This window comes from Oncorhynchus kisutch, linkage group LG13 (assembly GCF_002021735.2).
Source record: "Oncorhynchus kisutch isolate 150728-3 linkage group LG13, Okis_V2, whole genome shotgun sequence".
Lineage (NCBI taxonomy): Eukaryota > Metazoa > Chordata > Actinopteri > Salmoniformes > Salmonidae > Oncorhynchus > Oncorhynchus kisutch.
In genome coordinates, this window is record NC_034186.2 from 77,456,834 (window position 1) to 77,482,240 (window position 25,407).

Below are 25,407 nucleotides of genomic sequence, written 5' to 3' on the forward strand. Positions count from 1 at the left end.
GCGCACACTTTTCTTTTTGGAATTGTTCGATGTTTCAGAAGCAGTAAGCCAGAGCATTACGCTCTGTGAATGTTTTTTTGGTTTTAATATCCCAACTAGGGTCATTTTGCTGGACCCCACAAGGACAATTCTACTTTAGGTTTAGGGTTTACAGTTAGAATTAGGGATTAGGTCTAAGGGGTTATGGTTAGGTTAATTAGATTTTTGAATATGAATCAATTGCTTGGTCCCCACAAGGATAGTTAAACAAGACTGTGTGTGTCTGTTAGCAAAATAAGCTGTGTCTGGTTGTGAGGGGTCGTGGGAATCGTTGGCTGGTTTGGGCCAGTCCCCAGGGATCCTAGCAGTTATTATTAGTTAGAACTGCAGCATACTGGGGGGGATGAAGGGAGGAGAAGAGAGATTGATAAATAGATTGGTGTGGGCCGGGATGGAGAAAGGCTTATGACATAACCAGGTGTATCCGTAGACAGGACAGGTGTTGTGTCAGTTCCTGTGAATCAGAGACATGATACAGACACACCACTGACACAAGGTAATGATGACCACAGATCAGTGTGGTTAACAGATCAGAAGAGTGGATAACCAAGCCCTCAGGCAGTATGCACATTAGAAGAATATACAACCCCAGAGACTGCATTTCATTTATTCCATTCCACTCACACACTCCAGCAAACGCAAGCCATCATGTACTTACACCACTCACACCATCTCACAAGTCAACAGCACTTATCAATGCCCCTTAAATTCAAATACAGAAATCCCGGTTTTGAATATAAACTATATTGTTGATACACACATTTAAGCTCATTGCAACACACTTCCAAGGTATCGCACGGAGGAGATTGACAAAAAAAAATAGTTTACAAAATTTCACTAAAGCTTTAAAAGATGAATTCCTCAGTTCAATGAAAAAAAAATAGATTTTTAATTTCTTGGAAAAGATTGGTATTGATTTGCATAAGCTTCCAAATAACCACTTCCTATAGGGATGCAGGGTGTCACAACCCCAGAGCTATAATACACTATTTACACTGTGTACACAAAGATCAATGAAACAGGAAACAATATTCATTCAGAACAAATTGATGAATTTTGTCTCTTTCTTTACGTTCCAATTTCATTAGTGTTTTACCATTAGCTCTAAAGCAGGTACATAGAAAAACATCTCTCTTCAGTTGAATTAGACCTGAAGTCCAGCTTTCCTTAAAGTTCCAATGCTATAACATTCACCCTTTTAAATAAACATCTGACAGGCGCACACACACACACACACACACACAAACCAATCCTCTCCCTCCACCCAAGCCTTGAGACGTGCCAACCTCTTCCTGCCCTGGACATGTAGAGGAATGTATCCATCTGACAGAGAGGTAAACTACATGGTGAGTTTCTTTCACAACAATAAATAAGAAATCAACAAGTATTCCAGTAAAAACATGTATGGACTAATCTGGTTCCATCTGCTCAGGGCTGAGCACCATTTCCTCAACCATTTCAAATAAAAGCAGATTTTAAAAAATTATAATATTAAAGGTTGAAGCAGCGATATGACGTAGATGCTGAAAGTAAACAGCATTGTGGATCAATTCCCACAACAACTACGAGCGTTAAAGCGCGAGGCTTAACTTCTCCTCTGTTTTGATTCCCGGTAGCCAGGCCAGGGAACAGTGTGAAGCGAACCCATCCACATCTGAGGGGAGGACGGCTCATAGTAATGTCTGGAATGGAGTAAATGGAATGCTATCAAACACATGGAAACCAATACCATTCCATTGATTCCGTTCCAGCCGTTACTATGAGCCCGTTTTCCCCAATTAAAGGGCCACCAGCCTCCTGCTCCGCAGACACCGTGTGTGAGGTCCTGCATCTCACTCATCTCAATATCTGTGGAACTGCTCGTGGCAACGTCATTTCACTGAGTCTACCTTCAAATTGAATTCAATATCAATACTTTAAAGATGCCTGAACTTTAAAAGGTGCCCACTGCTCATTTCTTACTCACTCAGAAAAACATTTAGGTTCATGGGGCAATCTGCAGTTGCTACATACATTTTTTGATATATACCCATTGATTCTCAAAGAATATCTTATAAATGCCTCATGAGCTTAGTTCAACTGTCGTACCCCATCAGAACCCCAAAACAACAAATATAAGCTTGTTCATCTTCAATGTTGGTAAACAAAGTAAATGTAAACAAACACGGTATAGCCTCAAAACATGGTTCAAACTATCATTTTGATGATGGTCAGTCCTTGTATACATAGTTCTGTCTATGAATTTGAGAGCGGTAACATTTCTCCAGCCCCATCCATCCCTCAGCTTTTGGCCAAAACAGTGGTGGGGTTACGGCATTGTTGTTTCAACTCCGGATTGCCCCTTTAAATTATAATTGTTGCTATGTTATAGTATAAAACACTTTCTTGGGTTGTCTGTGATGTCTGTCTGACAGGTAAGATCTCAATTGCATAATCCTATCGTCCTCTCTCCTCTGGATCTCTCATCTAATGGGTTTTGAGGAGACGAGGAGAGGACGCAAGGAGTATGCAATTAAGATCTTCCAACAGACACCACAGGTACCTCCTCTCTGAATCCTCTCTACTCCTTTACACTGACACCAAGTACATCCTCTCTACTCCTCTACACTGACACCAGGTACATCCTCTCTACTCCTCTACACTGATGTGGAAGAACAGGATAGCTGAAAGCAGATTCCTGGTGGCCATCCATTACGTTGCTCTGACCTATCCTACAGGCTCAGATCAGTGCAGATGAAGACCAAAGAGAATAAGGTGAGGAGGCAAAGAAAGGAGATTAAACTTCTCTAGACTATTCAGATACAGCGGTCGGGTGTGGGAGGAAATGAAGCGTCAGGGGGCGTCTCACTCCTCATCAGCGTTCTTCAGCATGAGTATGGCGTTGTATATCTTGAGGGCAGGGCCTAGTTTGATTGACAGGATCTTGACTATGTCTGCTTGGGTGAGAAGCAGGAAGGCCTCTCCATCCATTTGCTGCAGCGATACACAGAGACACAAAATAAGTTCCAACACAGAACGTGTGTGTGAGTGTTTGAATGTCAATGGCAGAATTGAATTTGACTTGGTTGAATTGTCATAGGATACACCAACCAGGAGCAGCAGATGAGAGGAGTGTGTGTGTCTATTACGATTCACAAAGTTGGGTTTTTAAATGGTAGCTCTTACCTCTGTCCTGAAGGTGGCAGCATGATCTTTGCAGCCTGGGAGCCCTTTGACAAAACTGGCCACCTGACCCACAGGGAAACAAACATTAACACACACACACACGATTAAAATGCAATAGGATACACAAAGCTATTGTATGTGTTTTGCACAATATGTGAGTTTGTACAGTATGCGTATATGTTTGTATTGCTTATGTGTGGCCAGTCTACCTGGCCATGCTGCTGCTCCAGTTTCAACTTCCACCTGACTGTGCTGCTGCTCTAGTTTCAACTGTTCTGCCTTATTATTATTCGACCATGCTGGTCATTTATGAACATTGAACATCTTGACCATGTTCTGTTATAATCTCCACCCGGCACAGCCAGAAGAGGACTGGCCACCCCACATAGCCTGGTTCCTCTCTAGGTTTCTTCCTAGGTATTGGCCTTTCTAGGGAGTTTTTCCTAGCCACCGTGCTTCTACACCTGCATTGCTTGCTGTTTGGGGTTTTAGGCTGGGTTTCTGTACAGCACTTTGAGATATCAGCTGATGTACGAAGGGCTATATAAATAAATGTGATTTGATTTGATTTGTGCGTGTCTGACCTCGTCGGCGGTCCAGGTTGCAACTCTCTTAGCTGTGAGGCCCAGGACCTCAGGGAGCAGCTGGCAGTGTTTGTCCCAGCACAGAGCCACCCTGTGAGGGGGAGAGGAGGAGCCACCCGGGGAGAACACGGACTCATGGAGCGCCTGCTGGAGAGACAGGGAGTCTGGGGGAGAGAGAGGAGAAATGAACTGTAAATATCTTCAATAGACATGCACAGACAATATATAATCCACACAGCGTTACACTCATTCTCTATTTCTGAGAGCAGAACTCTACCTTTCCCATCTCCACTCTCCTGCTTGACGACGTGCAGCTTCAGATACTTTGGGACTGGAGCAGACCTGTTGAAAAACAACATACAGCGCCTTCAGAAAGTATTCACACCCTACAAATCTGTCCCCATTTTGTTGTGTTACAGGCTGAATTTAAAATGAATTAATTAGAGCTGTGTTTTGTCACTGGCCGACACACAATTCCCCATAACGTGAAAGTGGAATTGTTTAAAAACATTTTTTTTTATTACTAATTAAAAATGAAAAGCTGAAATGTCTTGAGTCAATAAGTTCAGGAGTAAAAATGTGCTTAACAAGTCACATAAGTTGTATGGACTCACTGAGTGCAATAATAGTGTTTAACATCTCTGTACCCCACAAATACAGATAATTGTAAGGTCCCTCAATCGAGCAGTGAATTTCAAACACAGATTCAACCACAAATCCAGGGAGGTTTTCCAATGCCTTGCAAAGAAGATCACCTATAGGTAGATGGGTAAAAAATACATTAAAAAAACAAGACATTGAATATTCCTTTGAGCATGGTGAAGTTATTAATTACACTTTGGATGGTGTATCAATACACCCAGTCACTACAAAGATACAGCTGTTCTTTCTAACTCAGTTGCTGGAGAGGAAGGAAACTGCTCAGAGATTTCACCATTAGGCCAATGGTGACTAAAACAGTTACAGAGTTTAATGGATGTGGTAGAAGGATGGATCAACAACATTGTAGTTACTCCACAATACTAACCATACTGAGAGTAAAGGAAAGAAGCCTTTACAGAATATAAAATATTCCAAAACATGCATCCTGCTTGCAATAAGGCACTAAAGTAGTACTGCAAAAAATGTGACAAAGCAATTAACTTTATGTCCTGAATACAACATGTTATGTTTGTGGGCAAATACAATACATTACGGAGTACCACTCTCCATAAGCATAGTGGTGGCTGCATCATGTTAAAGGTATGCTTTTAATCATTAAGGACTGGGGAGTTTTTCAGGTTAAAAATGAAACCTAATGGAGATAAGCACAGGTAAAATCCAAGAGGAAACCCTGGTTCAGTCTGCCTTCCACCAGACACTGGGAGATGAATTCACCTTTCAGCAGGACAATAACCTAAAACAACAAAGCCAAATCTACACTGAAGTTGCTTACCAAGAAGACAGTGAATGTTCCTGAGGCCAAGTTACAGATTTGACTTAAATCTACTTGAAAATCTATGGCAAGACCTGAAAATGTTTGTCTAGCAATTATCAACAAACAATTCGACAGAGCTTTAAGAATTTTGCAAAGAATAATGGGAAAGTGTGGAAAGCTCTTAGCGAGACTTACCCAGAAAGACTCACAGCTGTAATCGCTGCCAAAGGTGCTTCTACAAAGTATTGACTCGGGTGTGAATACTCATGTAAATGAGACATTTCTGTGTTAATTGGCAAAAAATTGGCTAACATCATGTTTTCACTTTGTCATTAGGTTGGGTGGGAAAAAAATCTATGTAATCCATTTTGAATTCAGGCTGTAACACAATAAAATGTGGAATAAGTCAAGGGGTGTGAATACTTTGTGAAGGCATTGTACTCTCTTAGTAAACCAACAACAAACACTCTGCTCCATCATGCATTCTAGAGTTTGGTAGGAGAGAGTGGAGTCTGTGTGCTACCTCTTGGCCTTGGCTCCGTCGTTGATGGGCTCAGTGGAGCCCCCTGGTGGCTCACTCTGACTGCTGCACCTGGATCGTTCACCCTCGTCAACCGTCGGCCCCCTAGTTACACTACCATAGAAACAACTGTTACCATGGAAACAAGTCCACAACTCCAGACTTTATTTGCAGTCAGATAAACAAAGTCATGGAAGCTCTTCCAAACCCCTTCTGTTACATGTTCCACACATACCTGGTCTGAGGGGAGTCGTCTGCAGGCTCGGGCTGCTCCGGTGTGGTGGGGCTGTTTGTCTGGGTGTGTGGAGGAGGGTCTGGGCGTCGCCCACGGTGATGAGGTCCACTCAGGGTCATAGGTCGTTCTCCACTCAGACGGTCTGGTACCTGGCCCTCCCTGTTCAGGTTCATCTCCGAGTACGGACAGCTCACCCCCCTACACACACACAAGTTCAGAACAGGAACACACATCACCTTGCTCACAGATTACAGCTCACAGATCACAAGTCATTGTACGACGTGTTCTGATAACAAAACTTTTTTGACAGTTAGTGTGTGTGTTTGTTACTGACGTGTAGTGGGTTCCGTAGCGGGGTCCACGGATGTGACCAACCCCATTGCATCCTGGGGTAGGACAGCCCTGCCCTGGGAGGACCAGCATATCAGTGGAGCCTGAAACACACCGCAGAGTTAATACTACACACAGAGACACACATACACAGAGACAAAAACACCAGAGAGAGTGACCTGACCCCACACACATAAACAAAGCGACAGAAACACACCACCACCATATAGTGTTTATGTTCCCACAAACCAACAGCTTCAGCAGCTGTGAAGAACCAGAATCATTTGAGCTACATGTCTTTTCTCTGCATGCACCTTTTTGCCAATCTTACACTTTGGGACTGATTGGGAAATGTTTATGGATTTTAGCAAAGTTATAATCATGTCAATTTGGTGATTATTGATGTTGGAAGTGTGTGAGTGTGTGTCTCACCATTGGAGGGGTGTTGTAGGGGATGACTAGTCTTCTGACACCAGCCCACAGGGTGCAGGTCTGGGCAGTCAGCATCCACCCAGTAGTCGTACTCCTCACTCCAGCCATCAAAATGGATCTGAGAAAGACAGAGAGTTTCACACACACACACTACTCCACAATAATCATTCTGCACTCTCACACACAGCATACCCTCAGTCGGTGGTCCTCCACCTCTGCGATGGTTGCTACGCGAATGAGCATGGGATTCCTCTTATCGACGGCTTCCAGCTTCATTCCAGCCTGGAACCCATGGCACGGACGCTACAGGACACATTCAAGAGTTAACAGGTGATACAGATGGATTAATATGCATGTTTTGTAACGGGTGTAGCTGACATAAATAAAGACTGTCAGTGGACCCAGAACAGAGCCCTGGGGAACTTCATGTGAAATTCCCCCAGGCCTCCCAATCAACACCAACAATGTAATTTGCATGTGTCATATGTTTTGAGTATCAACTCCATGTGTGTGCGAGAATGTGAGTGTTTTACCAGTTTGAAGGCACGTGCAGGGGCTGCCTGTGTGCCAGTCTCCTCCATGTATTTATCCCAGGAAAAACTCCTCGGGTGCTTATACTCTGAGAGGAGAAACCACAACACACACCCTTATACAATGTTTCATGGTGTATCCAAATAAAGCGTTGAAATATGTTTGTGTGTCTCACCAGCAGGGGTGGTGAGGGTCAGCTCAGCCTCCTCACAGTAGCCTACAGGGTGGATGTAGGGACTGCTGGCATCACACCAGTAGTCATAGGTGTCGTCCCAGTTGTCAAAGTGTATGAGGAGTCTGTTGTCAACAGCAGCCGCGATGGACGCTACGCAGATCAGATATGGGTTCTTCTTATCCACCGCCTCTAGCTTCATACCCGCACGGAACCCTGACGGAGTCACCGACTACACACACATGCACCCACATAGTTCATATACAAACTTGCTTGAATAGGCCTAAGGTCACCAACTAATTCAGAACACAAACACACTATTAATGGATCCACACAGGCTGTCAGGTAGGCTCACCGTGTTGAGGCTCTTGAAGAGGTGTTTGGGGGCCAGCTGACCTCTGCAGTTCTTCACATACATATTCCAGTTGAACTCCCCATCCTTACAACCTAGACACAAAAGGTTGAAGGTTATAGTCTTGTCTATCTACACACACACAACATTGTACAGTCGGTAGAATATGCATGTGTGTCGGGTGTGTGTGTATGTGTGTCTGGTGTGTTTGTATCTGTGTCTGGGGTGTGTGTGTGTGTGTCAGGTGTGTGTCGGGTGTGTGTGTATGCGTGTCGGATGTGTTTGTATCTGTGTCTGGTGTGTGTGTGTGTACCTTTCGGCAGTAGCAGCTTGTGTCCCATCTTCTCACACCAGCCTGCCGGCTTTACATCCCAGGTGTCAGCATTTACCCAGAAGTCATAGCACTCTGGATACCCGTCGAAATGAAGCCTTACCCTATAACCCTGGATCTGAGACAGACAGAGAGAGAAAGAGACAGAGAGGAAGGAACGCAAAGAAATGAGAGAAAGCGAAGGGTTAGTTGTTCGAAAGCAGACATTCCTCCTATATCTTATTGGTCTGACCTGTTAGACACGTACCTCAGCAACACTGAGCACACAGAACAGAGAGGGGTGACAGGGGTCCAGTCCTTCTAACTTCATCCCCACTTTGAAGGCATTCCTGCTCTGAGGGAACGACTGGTGCTGCGAGACACACACACATAACACTCTTTCACATGTCTGTACAGCTGTGTGTGTGTGTGTGTGTGTCAGAGAGAGTATGATAAAGTGTGCATGCCTCACCTCCTTGAACAGTTTAAGGGGGGCAGCTATAGCCTTCTCCTCCTCCATGTAGGAGGGCCAGCTCCAGGGTCGCTTCTTATTGGGTGGGGCTGTCACTGGGGGTGGGACAACAAAACAGTCACATCAGCCAATCAGTGACATGAAAACCAGCAGGATTGCAGGACTCATGACCCCTGGACTACCTGATTGGACAAACTTTCCAGCCCCTGTCATTCCCAACAAATCCATCCCTCCATCTAGCCATCCTCTCCCTCCCCTCAGTGTAATAATAGGACATACCTAGCTTTGCCAGCTTAGCAGCTCTCCTCCCTTTGACAGCCTTGGACTTGTCCTGTAGAGAGAGACAGTCACTCATCGGCAGGTGAGCTGCCACACACACACAACATCACAATGCTTTTCAGGACCAGCGATGGCCACATCTTCTATCATCACCTCTTCCTCCTCCTGGTTGTCTTCGTCTTCATCACCAGAGTCCATGTAGATCTTCCTCTTCTTCCTCACTCGTTTCCCCAGTCCCCCCTCCCCCCCCACTCTCTCCCTCCGCTCTCCGGGTGATGACCTAAACACATACGGAACAGAGGTCATTCTAGGAACTATGCTCATGTGATGACTGTTTTGGATCTTAACTGTTACTGCTATCAATATGCTTTCTAAAATACAGTACAGTAAGAACAGCTAACATGTTTACCTGCCACTGGAGGGCTGGACACAAATGGAGCTGCAGTATTTGCCCTGGAGGAAACTCTCCAGTGGACCGGAGCCCCCACACGACCTACAGCTAGCCATCGCAGCCCTGGGGCCAACCTCCGCCTCCGCCCTGGGGCCAACCTCCGCCTCCGCCCTGGGGCCAACCTCCGCCTCCGCCCTGGGGCCAACCTCCGCCTCCGCCCTGGGGCCAACCTCCGCCTCCGCCCTGGGGCCAACCTCCGCCTCCGCCCTGGGGCCAACCTCCGCCCTGGGGCCAACCTCCGCCCTGGGGCCAACCTCCGCCCTGGGGCCAACCTCCGCCCTGGGGCCAACCTCCGCCCTGGGGCCAACCTCCGCCTCCGCCCTGGGGCCAACCTCCGCCTCCGCCCTGGGGCCAACCTCCGCCTCCGCCCTGGGGCCAACCTCCGCCTCCGCCCTGGGGCCAACCTCCGCCTCCGCCCTGGGGCCAACCTCCGCCTCCGCCCTGGGGCCAACCTCCGCCTCCGCCCTGGGGCCAACCTCCGCCCTGGGGCCCACCTCCACTCTCGGCTCCTCCACAGTGGGACCCTCCTCTAGAGACAGAAGCACAGGGCCTTGAGCTGGGGGAAAGAGCAGAATAATATTGAAGCTTTGTAATTCTATGCCCCCATCTGCAGAGCACCCAGTATGTAGTATGCTAATATACACAGTGCTGACATATATCAGAGCTATGAGTCTAAATTCGACACACTTATTATAAACAGTCAAAACTATGTTATACCTCCTTCATAACCATATGTTTACTTTACCCTTGGGTGCAAGTGGCTGGACTTCCTTGGCTGCAGAAGAGGCTGCACCGCTCTCCGATTGGGCCTCTGGTGGAGGGGTGGGGCTTTTCGACTGGGCAGGGTTCTGGGGGGTTGGCCCTGCCTCTTTGACCTCTGGCTCTGTCACGATCTCCAAAGTTCCAAACTCTGTCATACGGAACTGAGAGATACCAGTCAGTCACACACCTGTCTGCAGTACCTGTCTGTAGTATCCACACACACAGACACACAAACACAAACCTTGATGTCGCTGCCGGGCAGTGTGGCGATGCCGTCCTGCCAGTCCAGAGCACCCATCATGTCAAACTCTGCCCCCTGGGAGGGGCCATCGCTGGGCGGGGTGTCAGTCATCTCTCCCTGCTCTCCTCCTCCTGCACTGACATCAATCAATCCATCAGTCAAAATCAAATCAAAATAAAATGGTATTTGTCACATGCGCCGAATACAACAGGTAGACCTTACAGTGAAATGCTTACTTACAAGCCCTTAAACAACAATGCAGTTTAAAAAACAAATAATATACCTAAAAATAATACATGTAATAAATAATCGAGGATAATTAAAGAGCAGCAGTAAAATAACAACAGCGAGGCTACATACAGGGGTATATAACCAACTTTGCTGCGATTCTAAAGATATAGGGGATACAAATTAAAGTGATATTTGAGACCTCTCTCTAACCAATTAATTGTACACATGTTATGTTTTCAGTTTGTGAGTGTGTGATATAGAAAAGTTTATTTCGACATCTATGAAGAAAAACGTTTATACACAATAGCAGGTATGTTGGCACTGCCATGTTGATCTTTTATTTATTTTACCTTTATTTAAATAGGCAAGTCAGTTAAGAACAAATTCTTATTTTCAATGATGGCCTAGGAACAGTGAACTGCCAGTTCAGGGGCAGAACGACAGATTTGTACCTTGTCAGCTAGGGGATTTGAACTTGCAACCTTTCGGTTACTAGTCCAACACTCTGACCACTAGGCTACCCTGCTTTCTGTTGGAAAGCCATTACTTGGGCCGGGAAGATACCAGTATCGCGATTCTCGTTAGGATCATGGCAAGGAAACAAATTTCTTTAGGAAAGAAGCCCTATAGGTGGAAATAAACGGTATTATGTTGTCATGCAGAATCACATTGATTTATTTCCAAGCTATAGACACAATATTTTACATACAGCAGGACTTTAAAGGACCAAAGTGTTTTGTCTGCCTCGGGTTTGAATTTCTGCTGTGTAAAAAACATTGCGATACACAGCTAACCATTACAGTGTCCGACATTTGGTTGTCGCAGATGCACCTCACCTGACTTTACTCGTTAACACAAAGTTTTGTTAGCCTTACTACTTGAACACACCCAATCAATCAATAACCATACAGGTGTCACATCCAAATTACCTCGTACCCTTGCACATCGACTCAGTACTGGTACCCCGTGTATATAGCTAAGTTGTCCGGACCTCTGTCAGTCTCTATGGTGGTGCCACAGGGTTCAATTCTTGGGCCGACTCTCTTCTCTGTATACATCAATGATGTCGCTCTTGCTGCTGGTGATTCTTTAATCCACCTCTATGCAGACGACAGCATTCTGTATACTTCTGGCCCTTCTTTGGACACTGTGTTAACTAACCTCCAGACGAGCTTCAATGCCATACAACTCTCCTTCCGTGGCCTCCAACTGCTCTTAAACACAAATAAAACTAAATGTATGCTATTCAACTTATCATTGCCCGCACCTGCCCGCGCAAACAGCATCACTACTCTGGACGGCACTGACTTAGAATACGTGGATAACTACAAATACCTAGGTGTCTGGCTAGACTGTAAACTCTCCTTCCAGACTCACATTAAGCATCTCCAATCAAAAATCAAATCCAGAATCGGCTTCTTATTTCACAACAAAGCTTCCTTCACTCACGCTGCCAAACATACCCTCGTAAAACTGACCATCCTACCGATCCTTGACTTCGGCGATGTCATCTATAAAATAGCCTCCAACACTCTACTCAGCAAACTGGATGTAGTCTATCACAGTGCCATCCGTTTTGTCACCAAAGCCCCATATACTACCCACCACTGCGACCTGTAATGCTCTCGTTGGCTGGCCCTCGCTTCATACTCGTCCCCAAACCCACTGGCTACAGGTTATCTACAAGTCTCTGCTAGGTAAAGCCCCACCCTATCTCAGCTCGCTGGTCACCATAGCAGCACCCACTCGTAGCACACACTCCAGCAGGTATAGCTCACTGGTCACCCCCAAAGCCAATTCCTCCTTTGGTCGCCTTTCCTTCCAGTTCTCTGCTGCCACTGACTGGAACGAACTGCACACATCACTGAAGCTGGAGATTCCCATCTCCCTCACTAGCTTTAAGAACCAGCTGTCAGAGCAGCTCACAGATCACTGCACCTGTTCATAGCCCATCTGCATACAGCCCATCTATCTACCTCATTCCCATACTGTATTTATTTATTTTGCTCCTTTTGCACCACAGTATCTCTACTTGCACATCCATCTTTTGCACATCTACCATTCCAGTGTTTAATTGCCATATTGTAATTACTTCACCACCATGGCCTATTTATTGCCTTAACTCCCTTATTTGCACTCACTTTTTTTCTACTGTATTATTGACTGTATGTTTTGTTCATTCCATGTGTAACTCTGTGTTGTTGTATGTGTCGAACTGCTATGCTTTATCTTGGCCAGGTCGTAGTTGCAAATGGGAACTTGTTCTCAACTAGTTTATCTGGTTAAATAATGGTGAAATAAAAAAGTAATCCTTACTCATTGTGGATTTATTCCTTGTGTTCTAATTTTTTCAATTACTTTTCTATTTTTCTCTCTGTATTGTTGGAAAGGGCCCATCAGTAAGCATTTCACTGTTAAGTCTACACCTGTTGTTTAGGATGCATGAGACAAATAACATTTGATTTGAATTAAGACAGCACGCCCACTTCAGCAGTGGATGGGGAAACACTGCCAAATGACATCTGTCTGTCTCTCATGTTAAGACAAGATGTGTGGGTGTTTGTTCATGCAAGGATAAGGGCTAGAATAGGTCTGTCTGTATGTTCTCAAAGTAAAACTGAAATTGTATCCATTTAACAGCTCTTTCTCAAATGTCTATCTATGTGTTGTTTTCTATATATATATATATATATATATATATATATATATATAAAGATATCTATGTCTGTATCTTTGTAATATTTTTCCACCATGTACTTTAGGGACCACAATGGGAATAAGTCACTGACTTTATTTAGCAATCCCTGTTAAGTTTTTAAAAATGAATGTAGTGTGTGTGTATGTCTTTTTTTTATTTATAAAAACAAATAGCTAATAAAAACAAATCAATCAATCAAATGACATTATCCAAAAAGGGGAACTCTAAAAATATCCCTGGCACAAAAAGTACAGGTAGGTGGGTGGGTACCTGCAAGAAGTCAACCAGCGCGTGCAAATCGGGTACTAAAGAACCGCATCCCATCGCCGCTAGAGGGCGACTGTTGTGGAATACATGCATGCACTTATATGAAGCAAAACAAGTAAATATTTTACTTTTTAAAGCTAAATATCAAAAAATAAATGCACAAGCACCCCTGCATGGATTGGCCTAGAACACAAGTATTGACAAACACCGTGAGAGACGTGTCAAATACAAGTTAAAAGAACAAGTTCAGCTTTTCCTTGTTTTAACAGTATCTTATTAAATCGGCTGTTTGCATTGACGCGGACAACAGAGGTGGTAGAATAATCAATGATTTTAAAGAAAACAATGTGTTCTGCATAGAAAGGTCAAATTTACGTGTTTTTTTTATCAAACTAAGATCACGATATAACGTTTTCGCCTCGACGCTGCATCAACACTATATTTTGGTCAGAAATAATATTTTTTGACTGAAATATACGGATGGGAAGTAAGCAATCAAGTGTGCTGTTCAACAGCTGTCAGTTTACGTTCCCAAGTTTATAAACCTCGAATTTATTCGACCATAAATAAAGTGTACGTGCGCCCATGATTAGCATTCGTCTTATACAAAATGGCGGAGCAAAGGAAGAGGCCACCAACACGTTAAAACTATGTAAATGACTCAAGTTATTTATTGAAACACAGAATGCAGGGCCGTGTCTGTCAAATAAAACCACATATATACCCTGCAATTTCATAGGTTAGTGTTTTCCCTCATCATGGCCATTTTCTTTACTTTCCCCTTGTCTCGGAATGTCAGCCAGCTAGCTGCCAGCTAGCTTGCTAACTGCTTCTGGCTAGCAAAGCGTCACTACGGTTCAATTCAAACTGGTAGCTAGACGGCTAGGAACTGGGACTAGCATTTTGGCTTGGTGTAGCGAAGTAAGGACAACCAGTAATAAATAAGTTTCCAGGTTTTGAACGTTAGAAAATGCTTAGGAACGGACTTCCACATTAGTTGGTATAAATAAGTAAATAACCGCCCCTACACTGCCTTATTTGTTCAAGGCTAAAATATAGAATTGCTTGCTTTTAATTTCTTCAATAGAAACTTGACTCTCCGATTTATCTTTACGGTTTTAAATCACAGTACAAATAATAAGAACCGGTGCAAATTATAAAACGAATGATTCTTTATCGATTACTATTGTTATTTGCAACATTTAATGATTAACGGCGATTATATTGTTTGAAAATTATGGAACTCACCTCGTTTCTGTTTTAACTCTTATTTTGAGCTGGATAGTGGATGCAATGCGCATGCGTTCAATGAACGCTGCCTGACAACTTTGGATCTCGGTAAACTTGAGCACACAACTATCGATGGTCAATAGTTACAGCAAGACGGACGCTTAGAGTGGACATATAGTTGATTAAATATTGTATTCATGCCTTGGGACTTGTCTTTCTCCTTCGTGTATTTTCAGAATCTCAGAGAGCATCAAATCGGAGCGCAGGGGCGTGCAGAGTCTGTTTGGCGTGGCGCGCGATTTCCATTGTGGTCATGTCGCTGTATGCTGTCAATAACTCTTTACGTCACCACCAGTCAATATTGTCTCCATATGTTAAAAGAAAGATGACCGTAAATTAATCATAAACCCAACTTCTAGCTGTTTTATTTGCTTGGCCACACTTCCAAACAGTAATTCAGCAAAAAAAGTCAGAACAGTCAAGTCCAGACGCCAAATAGGTCTACAGTAGTTAGACCGTAGTATTGATTACAACAAGGCCTATAAACTCGGAATGTTTTTTAATTGTAAAACGTGATGCATTTTCATGTTTGTTATCTATGCCCAATCAGACCAGACGTCCGGAATAGAAGCTCTCTGACTTTGCTATTTTAAGGGTTCATGTATAAGACATCCGTACTGTTCTTATTACAAGTGAAACGTTGGACTGGAAGAAACGTTGGACTGTAGTCTATTTGGCATGAGATGCAGTCTTCAATGGCAGTGTCGCCTATAAATAAGCCTGCTTTTTCCAGTCGCTACCGCTAGATGGCAGTGTAAATGCTGTTTTCTGACGGATTACACTGTAACATCTCAGTAGCCCAGTCACATACATTATTCTCAACATCAGAAGAACGACAGATGCAAACTATGAGATGGCCTTCAGGGGTAAAGTGGCCGACACGAGGGTAAGAGGACTGTTTACTCGGATTTTACACTCACGTGCAGCCGTGGGTCAGACATGGGCGCTGTTATAATAAAATACGAAATCATCAGGTGTCGTTGTTGGCGACTATGAAACATAAGCTATCAGCCTATCATTTCTATTCAGCGACTGATATTTCATTTATCGTGAATGGCAAATGCAACAGATAAAGATCACTCAGTCTGTGCAAATGAAGGTCTTCTGTCCTCTGCTGCTCCCCCGCAGTGCGCATCCCCTGCAGAGTCTGTTGGAGTTCTGCCATGGGAGCTTTTACACCTGCTGAATGATCCACGGTTCAGTTGACAGTGCTGTCACGGCTTTGCTACAGTGTCTTAGCGGCTGATTTGAGTATAGCCTAGGTCTATGATGTGCGATATATTATTATTGGGATGAATGACTCTGACTCTCTCGATCTCTTTCTCTCTTTCACTCTCTCTTTCTCTCGATCTCTCTCCCCCAGACAGTGCTTGTGCAAATGCTGCTGTGCCTCGTCATATTCTACTCTCTCTACTACATGATTGGGAGTGTGTGTTTCGGCGCTTTCAGGTGCGACACTTTTCTTTTCCTCTCTCTGCTTGCACGTGTGGTTATTGGGTAAGTGACCTTGCTGGAACGGTGAGCTGTCCTCAGGCGGCTTCTATAAACCTGGTGCCAGGTGACAGAAGAGAGGGGGAGGGATTCGTGGAATACACAGCAACTATTGGTCTGTTTTTATTGATTGGAATGACAGTCAGTTTCAACCACCCTGGTTCCCTCCTAGCTCCTCCTTTTGAATATCCTGTTTGTTGTTTGTTTGTTTTATCTGCTGCTCTTCTGTTTGCATTCAGGTTGGATCACTTTGATGGACTTATTCCCTTTGACTTTAAGACTGAACCAACCAATTTGGAGTCCAACTCCAAATACCTGGGTGAGTGAAGATGTGTATGGTAGTGTGTGTGCGCGTGCATGTCCTCTACATATGGTTACGGTCTTATATTGTTGTTCCAGTGAACCTGCTGTCCATGGAGTTGACCTATTTCTGCAGTGGTCTGCTGTTTGCAGCCGTGGTGAGGAGATGGGTCTGGGACTACGCTCTCACAGTCACATTACTGCACGTATTGCTCACCAGCCTGGGTGAGACACACACACATACACACAGAAATGCATACACATGCCTGAACTCACACACACACACACACACACACACACACACACACACACACACACACACACACACACACACACACACACACACACACACACACACACTGGCTTAACTCAGAATAATCCCTTGCTGGCAGAGCAGAGTGCTCAGGGCCAGCTTTGATGACATCATGACAGGACGGGAAGTGAGGTTAGAGTTGAGAAGCAGCTGGGCCCAAAACAAGGCACATATATTGACCCTATCCCATGGTCTTCTTTAATTCCCCTTCCTCATGTGTAAGGATTGGATGGTCTAGCTCTAAAGCAATACGATACACTCCCCATCCTTAGTTCTGTGTGGCATATTGCCTGTTTTTAATGTGTGTGTTTCAGTGATGTTGGAGTTTCCCTTGGTATGGCAGTGGTGGCTGGCCCTTGGTAAGACCTGTACCTCACCCTCACTTCACCTCACCCACACATGTTCTGTTTTATTGTGTGAAACCTTCTGAGGAGTTATAGATGAGTAGTTAGTTATGTCTCTTCTTTATTAATGGTTTTATGTGTGTGTGTGGTTGTGTTTTGTTTGAAGGCAGCGGGTTGTTTCTGATGATCTGTAACGGTCAGCTGATAGCTTACTTCACCTGCCAGAGTGACCAGAGTTACCCCACCTTCAACAGCTACTGAGTACACACACACACACACACACACACACACTGACTAGAGTTCTTTGCAGTGAGTCCGGTGGAAATGGAGGGAAACCAAATGTTCCTGTTGACTTGGTTACCTGTTTGTAATATCTGTAGTATGTAATATCTGTGTTCTCTATGAATGTTAATCTTATGTCAGACAATGTTAATCATGTAATTTATCATCTTAGAACTATTAAACCAGCTGTAACCTCGCACACCTGGGCTGGCTCTACACACACACACACACACACACACATTCTTATCACATCTTGGTTTAAGCCTAACCTTAACCAAGTATTGTTACTTACCCTAACCTCAACCCTTACCTCAACCACAACCCTTACCCTTACCTCAACCACAATCCTTACCCTAACCTTCTCTCTTTGACCCAAGGTGCAGGAGGCCAACTCCAGGTAGCTCCGGTTCAATTTAACCACTGGTTCTAACCCGGCCTGAGCCTCTGTTCTCTGTGAGATATAAACAATCTGATACATGATAGGAAAATGCATTTTAATTTATTCAAAACACAAATAATATCAGAATGATATCAGGGCTCTGTGACTCCAACCTCAGCCGGAGACATATAGGAGAACCCTGGGAAGGCTCCATTGGCCACGTCTCCCAACATGTCACTCAAACCGAGGGAGGCGGGGGCTGGAAGAAGCGTGAACTCCGGGTCAAAATACCTCACATCACATGGACCAGACTGAAAGAGAGAGGGAGGGAACGAGTGACCAGACACACATTCAGGTAGTCACAGATCTAAACTGACCCATACCCCCTATAAAACACACACACACACTCACCAGGTTGGGAATGAATGGGGGAGGGACTTTCCTGGCTAGCAGGTCATCCCAGTTGATGGACAGGAAGGTGTGGCCCTGCAGCTCAGCCTACAAACAAAGTGAGACAGCACGTCAATGTGTGTATGGGTGTGTGTGTGTATGTGGTCTTGCATGTATGTGTCAGCACTCTGTGCCAGGTGGGGTAATGGGGGGTGCTTACAAGGTCATGTTCCCCCCCAAGGCGTTTGGTACAGTCTCTCTCCAGCAGGCTCTGCAGCAGAGTCCGGGCAGACTGGGACACACTTCTATGGAGCTGCAGGGGGGCGTGAATGATGTTCTCAAACATCTCGGCCTTACTGCGACTGTAGAACGGGGCCTGAGGAAGAGAGAGAGAAAAGAAGAAAGAGGGGAGAGGGAGCCAGATAAGTGTGCAGTGGATGGAATATGCTAGTTGAAAAGTAGCTGAAAGAGAAACACTCACCAGTCCATGAAGCGTCTCATAAAGTACACTCCCCAGCCCCCACCAGTCCACAGCTCCACAGCAGGTGTGGCCTAACAGCACCTCTGGCTCCAGATACTCAGGGGTTCCACAGAACGTTTGCATAGTCCCACCCACAGACATGCCCTCTTTACACAGCCCGAAATCCGTCAGAACCACATGACCTCCACTGTCCAATAGGATGTTCTCTGGCTTCAGGTCTCTAAGGGGGGTTACCGAGGGTTAAATCACTGTGAGGAAAATGCGCTCTCTCTCATTGTGTGTGCATGTGTGTGCACCTGTAGACTATGTTGAGGGAGTGGAGGTAGCCCAGGGCTGAGGCCATCTCTGCAGAGTATAATGTTGCTCTGGGCTCCGGGAAGGCTTCCTCCCTCTGGAGATGAGATGGTAGAACAACTCTCCTCCATTGATGTAGTCCAGTTTGAAGAAGAGAGTGTGAGAGGTCTGGAAGGAGAAGTGGAGGCCCACCAGGAATGGATGCTGCAGTCCCTTCAGCAACACACTCCTCTCTACCATCACATTTCTCTGCTGGAAGGAGAGAGAGAGAGGTATAGATAATGGATATAATTGAATGGAATGGAAATAGAATGAAATGGAAATAGAATAGAATGGGAATAGAATGAAATGGAAATAGAATAGAATGGAAATAGAATGGTGTCACGGCTGTTGAAAGGAGGTGCAGCGTTGTTAGCGTACATGTTCTTTAATTAAGAAAAGACACAGAACAAAACAATACACAGTACAAAACAAAACCGTGAAGCTTAAGGCTAAGTGCTATAAAGAAAGTCAACTTCCCACAAAGACAGGTGGGAAAAAAAGGCTACCTAAGTATGGTTCCCAATCAGAGACAACGATAGACAGCTGTCTCTGATTGGGAACCATACTTAGGTAGCCTTTTTTCCCACCTGTCTTTGTGGGAAGTTGTGGCTGAGTCAGGTTGGAGACCTGCGCCAACTCGCCGGGCTTACGGTGGCGAGCATGTGACTGGTCAGGCCCCGTGCTATGGGGTGATGCGCACTTGTCGAGGCTGAGCATTCACAGGCCGGGTGGAAGTGGGCATCCAGCCAGACCGCCAGTGTGCCTCCAGGGCCCAGTGTATCCGGTGCCTCGGCCAAGGAAGAGGCCTCCTGTATGTCTCCCCAGCCTGGTGAGTCCTGCGCCCAGCCCGGAGCCTCCAGAGACGGCCTCCAGCCCGGTCCCTCCAGAGTCGCCCTTCAGTCCGGAGTTTCCAGCGACGCTCTCCAGTCCGGAGCCTCCAGTGTTGCCCTCCAGTCCGGAGCCTCCAGAGACGACGACCTCCAGTCCGGAACCTCCAGCGACGACGGTCGCCAGTCTTGGGCCCGCAACGAGGGTGCCCAGTCCAAGGCCCACAACAAGGGCGCCCAGTCCGGGGCCCGCAACGAGGGAGCCCAGTCCGGGGCCCCCAACGAGGGTGCCCAGTCCGGGGCCCGCAACGAGGGCGCCCAGTCCGAGGCCCGCAACGAGGGCGCCCAGTCCTGGGCCCGCTACAAGGGTCCCCAGTCCGGGGTCGGCGGCGAGGGTCCCCGCACCAGAGGTGCCACCAAAGTGGGGTGAGCCAGCGGTGGAGCGGGATCTGCATCCCGCACCTGAGCCGCCGCCGCGGATAGATGCCCACCCAGACCCTCTCCTATAGGTTTAGGTTTTGTGGCCGGAGTCCGCACCTTTGGGGAGGGGGGGTACTGTCACGCCCTGACCTTAGAGATCCTTTTTATGTCTCTATTTTGGTTTGGTCAGGGCGCGAGTTGGGGTGGGCATTCTATGTTTTGTGTTTCTATGATTTTCTATTTCTGTTTTGGCCGGGTATGGTTCTCAATCAGGGAAAGCTGTCTATCGTTGTCTCTGATTGGGAACCATACTTAGCTACCCTTTTTCCCACCTGTGTTTGTGGGAAGTTAACTTTGTTTGATGGCACATAGCCTTAAGCTTCACGGTTTGTTTTGTATTGTTTATTGTTTTGTCGGCGTCATTTCGAATAAAAGGAGAACATGTACGCTGACCACGCTGCACCTTGGTCCAGTTCTTCCTTCAACAGCCGTGACAAATGGAATAGAAATAGAATGGAATGGAAATAGGATGGAACGGAAAAAGAATGGAACGGAAATAGAATGGAATGGAAATAGAATAGAATGGAACGGAAAAAGAATGGAACGGAAATAGAATGGAATGGAAATAGAATGGAATGGAATTAGAATATAACGGAAATGGAATGGAAATAGAATGGAAATAGAATAGAATGGAAATAGAATGGAATGGAAATAGAATGGAACGGAAATAGAATGAAATGGAAATAGAATGGAACGGAAATAGAATGGAAATAGAATGGAAATAGAATGGAATGGAATTAGAATATAACGGAAATGGAATGGAAATAGAATGGAATGGAAATAGAATAGAATAGAATAGAATGGAAATAGAATGGAATGGAAATAGAATGGAACGGAAATAGAATGGAATGGAAATAGAATGGAACGGAAATAGAATGGAATAGAATGGAATGGAATTAGAATATAACGGAAATGGAATGGAATAATAGATACTTCTTTCTTCCTCAGTATGACCTGTTCCTGTAGAACCTTTAAAGCGTACATACTTCCACTCTGTCTGTGTATCGCTAACACCACCTGCAACAAGATAAATACATCACCAACACAACAAACACACACCGGCCTACTCATAAACACACACACACGTAAAGGGACACACACACTTGCTCCCACCGTCCCAAAGCTTCCTTTGCAGATGACCTTCAGGTAGTGGATATCAGAAGGCTTCCCCCTGGTAAACATGACAACAGAGCAGAATGAGTGTGAGGTCTGATGATTTCCATTGGCTATGGGAAACTCAAGGAAAAACTCCTGGCCATAACTTTGGGGTACTCACCGAGTCTCCTCCAGCAAACTTGGCAGACGCTGATAAAGAGAAAAAAGGACGGGGGGGGGGTAGATTTGGGTCAGACAGAGATTATATAAATGGGTCATAGGTGTCCTGGCTGTATGCCTATAAATACTCACGGATGTTCCCCCCTCTCTCTCCTCTCTTTCTCTCTTCTCCCTCTCTTCTCTCTCCTCTCTCAGGCTCTCCTGCAGCAGGATGGTCTGGGCGTCTAGGCTTCACAGAGACAACATGGACAGTGTGTTAGGTCTATGTGTGTCTCTGTGTTAATTATAACATAATACGTTATTTTACAGTGCCTTGCGAAAGTATTCGGCCCCCTTGAACTTTGCGACCTTTTGCCACATTTCAGGCTTCAAACATAAAGATATAAAACTGTATTTTTTGTGAAGAATCAACAACAAGTGGGACACAATCATGAAGTGGAACAACATTTATTGGATATTTCAAACTTTTTTAACAAATCAAAAACTGAAAAATTGGGCGTGCAAAATTATTCAGCCCCCTTAAGTTAATACTTTGTAGCGCCACCTTTTGCTGCGATTACAGCTGTAAGTCGCTTGGGGTATGTCTCTATCAGTTTTGCACATCGAGAGACTGACATTTTTTCCCATTCCTCCTTGCAAAACAGCTCGAGCTCAGTGAGGTTGGATGGAGAGCATTTGTGAACAGTAGTTTTCAGTTCTTTCCACAGATTCTCGATTGGATTCAGGTCTGGACTTTGACTTGGCCATTCTAACACCTGGATATGTTTATTTTTGAACCATTCCATTGTAGATTTTGCTTTATGTTTTGGATCATTGTCTTGTTGGAAGACAAATCTCCGTCCCAGTCTCAGGTCTTTTGCAGACTCCATCAGGTTTTCTTCCAGAATGGTCCTGTATTTGGCTCCATCCATCTTCCCATCAATTTGAACCATCTTCCCTGTCCCTGCTGAAGAAAAGCAGGCCCAAACCATGATGCTGCCACCACCATGTTTGACAGTGGGGATGGTGTGTTCAGGGTGATGAGCTGTGTTGCTTTTACGCCAAACATAACGTTTTGCATTGTTGCCAAAAAGTTCAATTTTGGTTTCATCTGACCAGAGCACCTTCTTCCACATGTTTGGTGTGTCTCCCAGGTGGCTTGTGGCAAACTTTAAACAACACTTTTTATGGATATCTTTAAGAAATTGCTTTCTTCTTGCCACTCTTCCATAAAGGCCAGATTTGTGCAATATACGACTGATTGTTGTCCTATGGACAGAGTCTCCCACCTCAGCTGTAGATCTCTGCAGAGTGATCATGGGCCTCTTGGCTGCATCTCTGATCAGTCTTCTCCTTGTATGAGCTGAAAGTTTAGAGGGACGGCCAGGTCTTGGTAGATTTGCAGTGGTCTGATACTCCTTCCATTTCAATATTATCGCTTGCACAGTGCTCCTTGGGATGTTTAAAGCTTGAGAAATCTTTTTGTATCCAAATCCGGCTTTAAACTTCTTCACAACAGTATCTCGGACCTGCCTGGTGTGTTCCTTGTTCTTCATGATGCTCTCTGCGCTTTTAACGGACCTCTGAGACTATCACAGTGCAGGTGCATTTTTACGGAGACTTGATTACACACAGGTGGATTGTATTTATCATCATTAGTCATTTAGGTCAACATTGGATCATTCAGAGATCCTCACTGAACTTCTGGAGAGAGTTTGCTGCACTGAAAGTAAAGGGGCTGAATAATTTTGCACGCCCAATTTTTCAGTTTTTGATTTGTTAAAAAAGTTTGAAATATCCAATAAATGTCATTCCACTTCATGATTGTGTCCCACTTGTTGTTGATTCTTCACAAAAAATACAGTTTTATATCTTTATGTTTGAAGCCTGAAATGTGGCAAAAGGTCGCAAAGTTCAAGGGGGCCGAATACTTTCGCAAGGCACTGTAGATCATCAATATGGAGTACAATCATTACTACAGTAAGTTGCAACTCACTGCTGAAAGATTTGGTGGTCGGACACCAGTTTGTGCAGGAAGTTGCTGAAGCCCTCTTTCTTCCCTTCAAGCAGAGCTGAAACACAGGAGAGGGTTCTTACATAAGACTATGTCAGTATCAATATCAGTAGGCTCTCAAAATGTCGATATAACTAAACTCACTATAAAGGAGCTGAAAATCGAATGAAAAACATTGAATGGAAATGAAGGTAAAAAAATCTCTAGTAACATGATGTAAGACATCAAGGGCGTCATACATGCTATTCAATGACATTAACGATGTGTTACACTGTATATACACTATATATAGAAAAGTGTGTGGACACCCCTTCAAATTAGTGGATTCAGCTATTTCAGCCACACCCGTAGCTGACAGGTATATAAAATTGAGCACACAGCCATGCAATCTCCATAGACAAACATTGGCAGTAGAATGGCCTTACTGAAGAGCTCAGTGAATTTCAACGTGGCATCGTCATAGGATGCCACCTTTCCAACAAGTCAGTTTGTCAAATGTCTGTCCTGCTAGAGTTGCCCCGGTCAACTGTAAGTGATATTATTGTGAAATGGAAACGTCTACGAGCAACAACGGCTCAGCCGCGAAGTGGTAGGCCACACAAGCTCACAGAATGGGACCACCTTGTGCTGAAGCGAGTAGCACGTAAAAATCATCTGTCCTCGGTTGCAACACTCACTACCGATTTCCAAATTGCCTCTGGAAGCAACATCAGCACAAGAACTGTTCGTCAGGAGCTTCATGAAATGGGTTTCCATGGCTGAGCAGCCTCACACAGGCATAAGATCACCATGCCCAATCGCCTGGAGTGGTGTAAAGCTCGCCGCCATTGGACTCTGGAGCATTGGAAACAAATTCTCTGGAGTGATGAATCATGCTTCACCATCTGGCAGTGCAACGAACAAATCTGGGTTTGGCAGATGCCAGGAGAACACTACCTGCTCCAATGCATAGTGACAACTGTAAAGTTTGGTGGAGGAGTAATGGAATAATGGTGTGGGGCTGTTTTTCATGGTTCGGGCTAGGCCCCTTAGTTCTAGCGAAGGGAAATCTTAACACTAAAGCATACAATGACAATCTAGACGATTCTGTGCTTCCAACTTTGTGTCAACAGTTTGAGGAAAGCCCTATTCCTGTTTCAGCATGACAATGCCTCCATGCACAAAGCGAGGTCCATACAGAAATGGTTTGTCAAGATTGGTGTGGAAGAACTTGACTGGCCTGCACAGAGCCCCGACCTCAACCCTATTGAACACCTTTGGGATGAATTAGAATGCTGACTGCGAGCCAGGACTAATTACCCAACATCAGTGCCCGACCTCACTAATGCTCTTGTGGCTGAATGGAAGCAAGTCCCAGCAGAAATGTTCCAACATCTAGTAGAAAGCCTTCCCAGAAGAGTGGAGGCTATTATAGCAGCAAATGCAGGACCAACTCCATATTAATGTCCATGATTTTGGAATGAGATCTTTGAGGAGCAGGTGTCCACATACTTTTGGTCATGTAGTGTACCTGTTATTGACAATGCTTTATAACCCCATAATAACGCATTATAGCAGTTGTTGAGAAAAGGTGTTAGGCCACCGAGCATTCAAACACTAGAATCTGAAAACACATAGTTGTAACTACATTCATAGAATTCCATGGAATGTCAAACTTACCAGTAAAAAATGGCACACGCCCTTAGGACATAGGACATTCTGCGCCTTGGCTGCATAACTCCCATCTGGATGAAATAAT

The 25,407-nt window shown here is 45.0% G+C and overlaps 2 protein-coding genes, 1 long non-coding RNA gene and 1 pseudogene across 5 annotated transcripts; 1 reads left to right on the top strand and 3 right to left on the bottom strand.

Annotated features, from left to right (window-relative positions):
• Positions 1-630: 630 nt before the first annotated feature.
• Positions 631-15,039, bottom strand: LOC109900357 (lethal(3)malignant brain tumor-like protein 3). Of its 2 annotated transcripts, none has more exons than XM_031787512.1 (21): positions 14,737-15,039; positions 10,293-10,423; positions 10,035-10,212; positions 9,248-9,845; positions 8,992-9,118; positions 8,839-8,890; positions 8,560-8,654; positions 8,356-8,460; positions 8,091-8,226; positions 7,781-7,872; positions 7,429-7,657; positions 7,256-7,341; positions 6,915-7,025; positions 6,723-6,840; positions 6,295-6,394; positions 5,961-6,158; positions 5,729-5,839; positions 4,066-4,130; positions 3,789-3,952; positions 3,205-3,267; positions 631-3,012 (listed from the first exon to the last, which is right to left on the bottom strand). In XM_031787512.1, exons 2-21 carry the CDS (start codon positions 10,401-10,403, stop codon positions 2,884-2,886), a joined length of 2,868 nt encoding a protein of 955 aa, XP_031643372.1. In that variant the 5' UTR covers positions 10,404-10,423; positions 14,737-15,039; the 3' UTR covers positions 631-2,883. The 2 variants fall into 2 exon arrangements, with proteins under 2 accessions (XP_031643372.1, XP_031643371.1); XM_031787511.1 differs by having other exon boundaries at positions 10,293-10,428.
• Positions 15,040-15,546: 507 nt separating this feature from the next.
• Positions 15,547-17,707, top strand: LOC109901325 (transmembrane protein 244-like). 2 transcript variants are annotated; one of them, XM_020497367.2, is made up of 6 exons: positions 15,547-15,664; positions 16,142-16,227; positions 16,509-16,588; positions 16,669-16,794; positions 17,197-17,241; positions 17,393-17,707. In XM_020497367.2, exons 1-6 carry the CDS (start codon positions 15,632-15,634, stop codon positions 17,485-17,487), a joined length of 465 nt encoding a protein of 154 aa, XP_020352956.1. In that variant the 5' UTR covers positions 15,547-15,631; the 3' UTR covers positions 17,488-17,707. The 2 variants fall into 2 exon arrangements, with proteins under 2 accessions (XP_020352956.1, XP_031643373.1); XM_031787513.1 differs by having other exon boundaries at positions 17,397-17,707.
• A 274-nt stretch (positions 17,708-17,981) lies between these two features.
• Positions 17,982-19,378, bottom strand: LOC109900352 (serine/threonine-protein kinase Sgk1-like; annotated as a pseudogene).
• A 1,871-nt stretch (positions 19,379-21,249) lies between these two features.
• On the bottom strand, positions 21,250-23,959 carry LOC109900342 (uncharacterized). The gene is made up of 5 exons (XR_004202546.1): positions 23,652-23,959; positions 21,809-21,905; positions 21,678-21,706; positions 21,515-21,572; positions 21,250-21,418 (listed from the first exon to the last, which is right to left on the bottom strand). It is a non-coding gene; the product is annotated as an uncharacterized LOC109900342 (long non-coding RNA).
• Between the last annotated feature and the right edge of the window lie 1,448 nt (positions 23,960-25,407).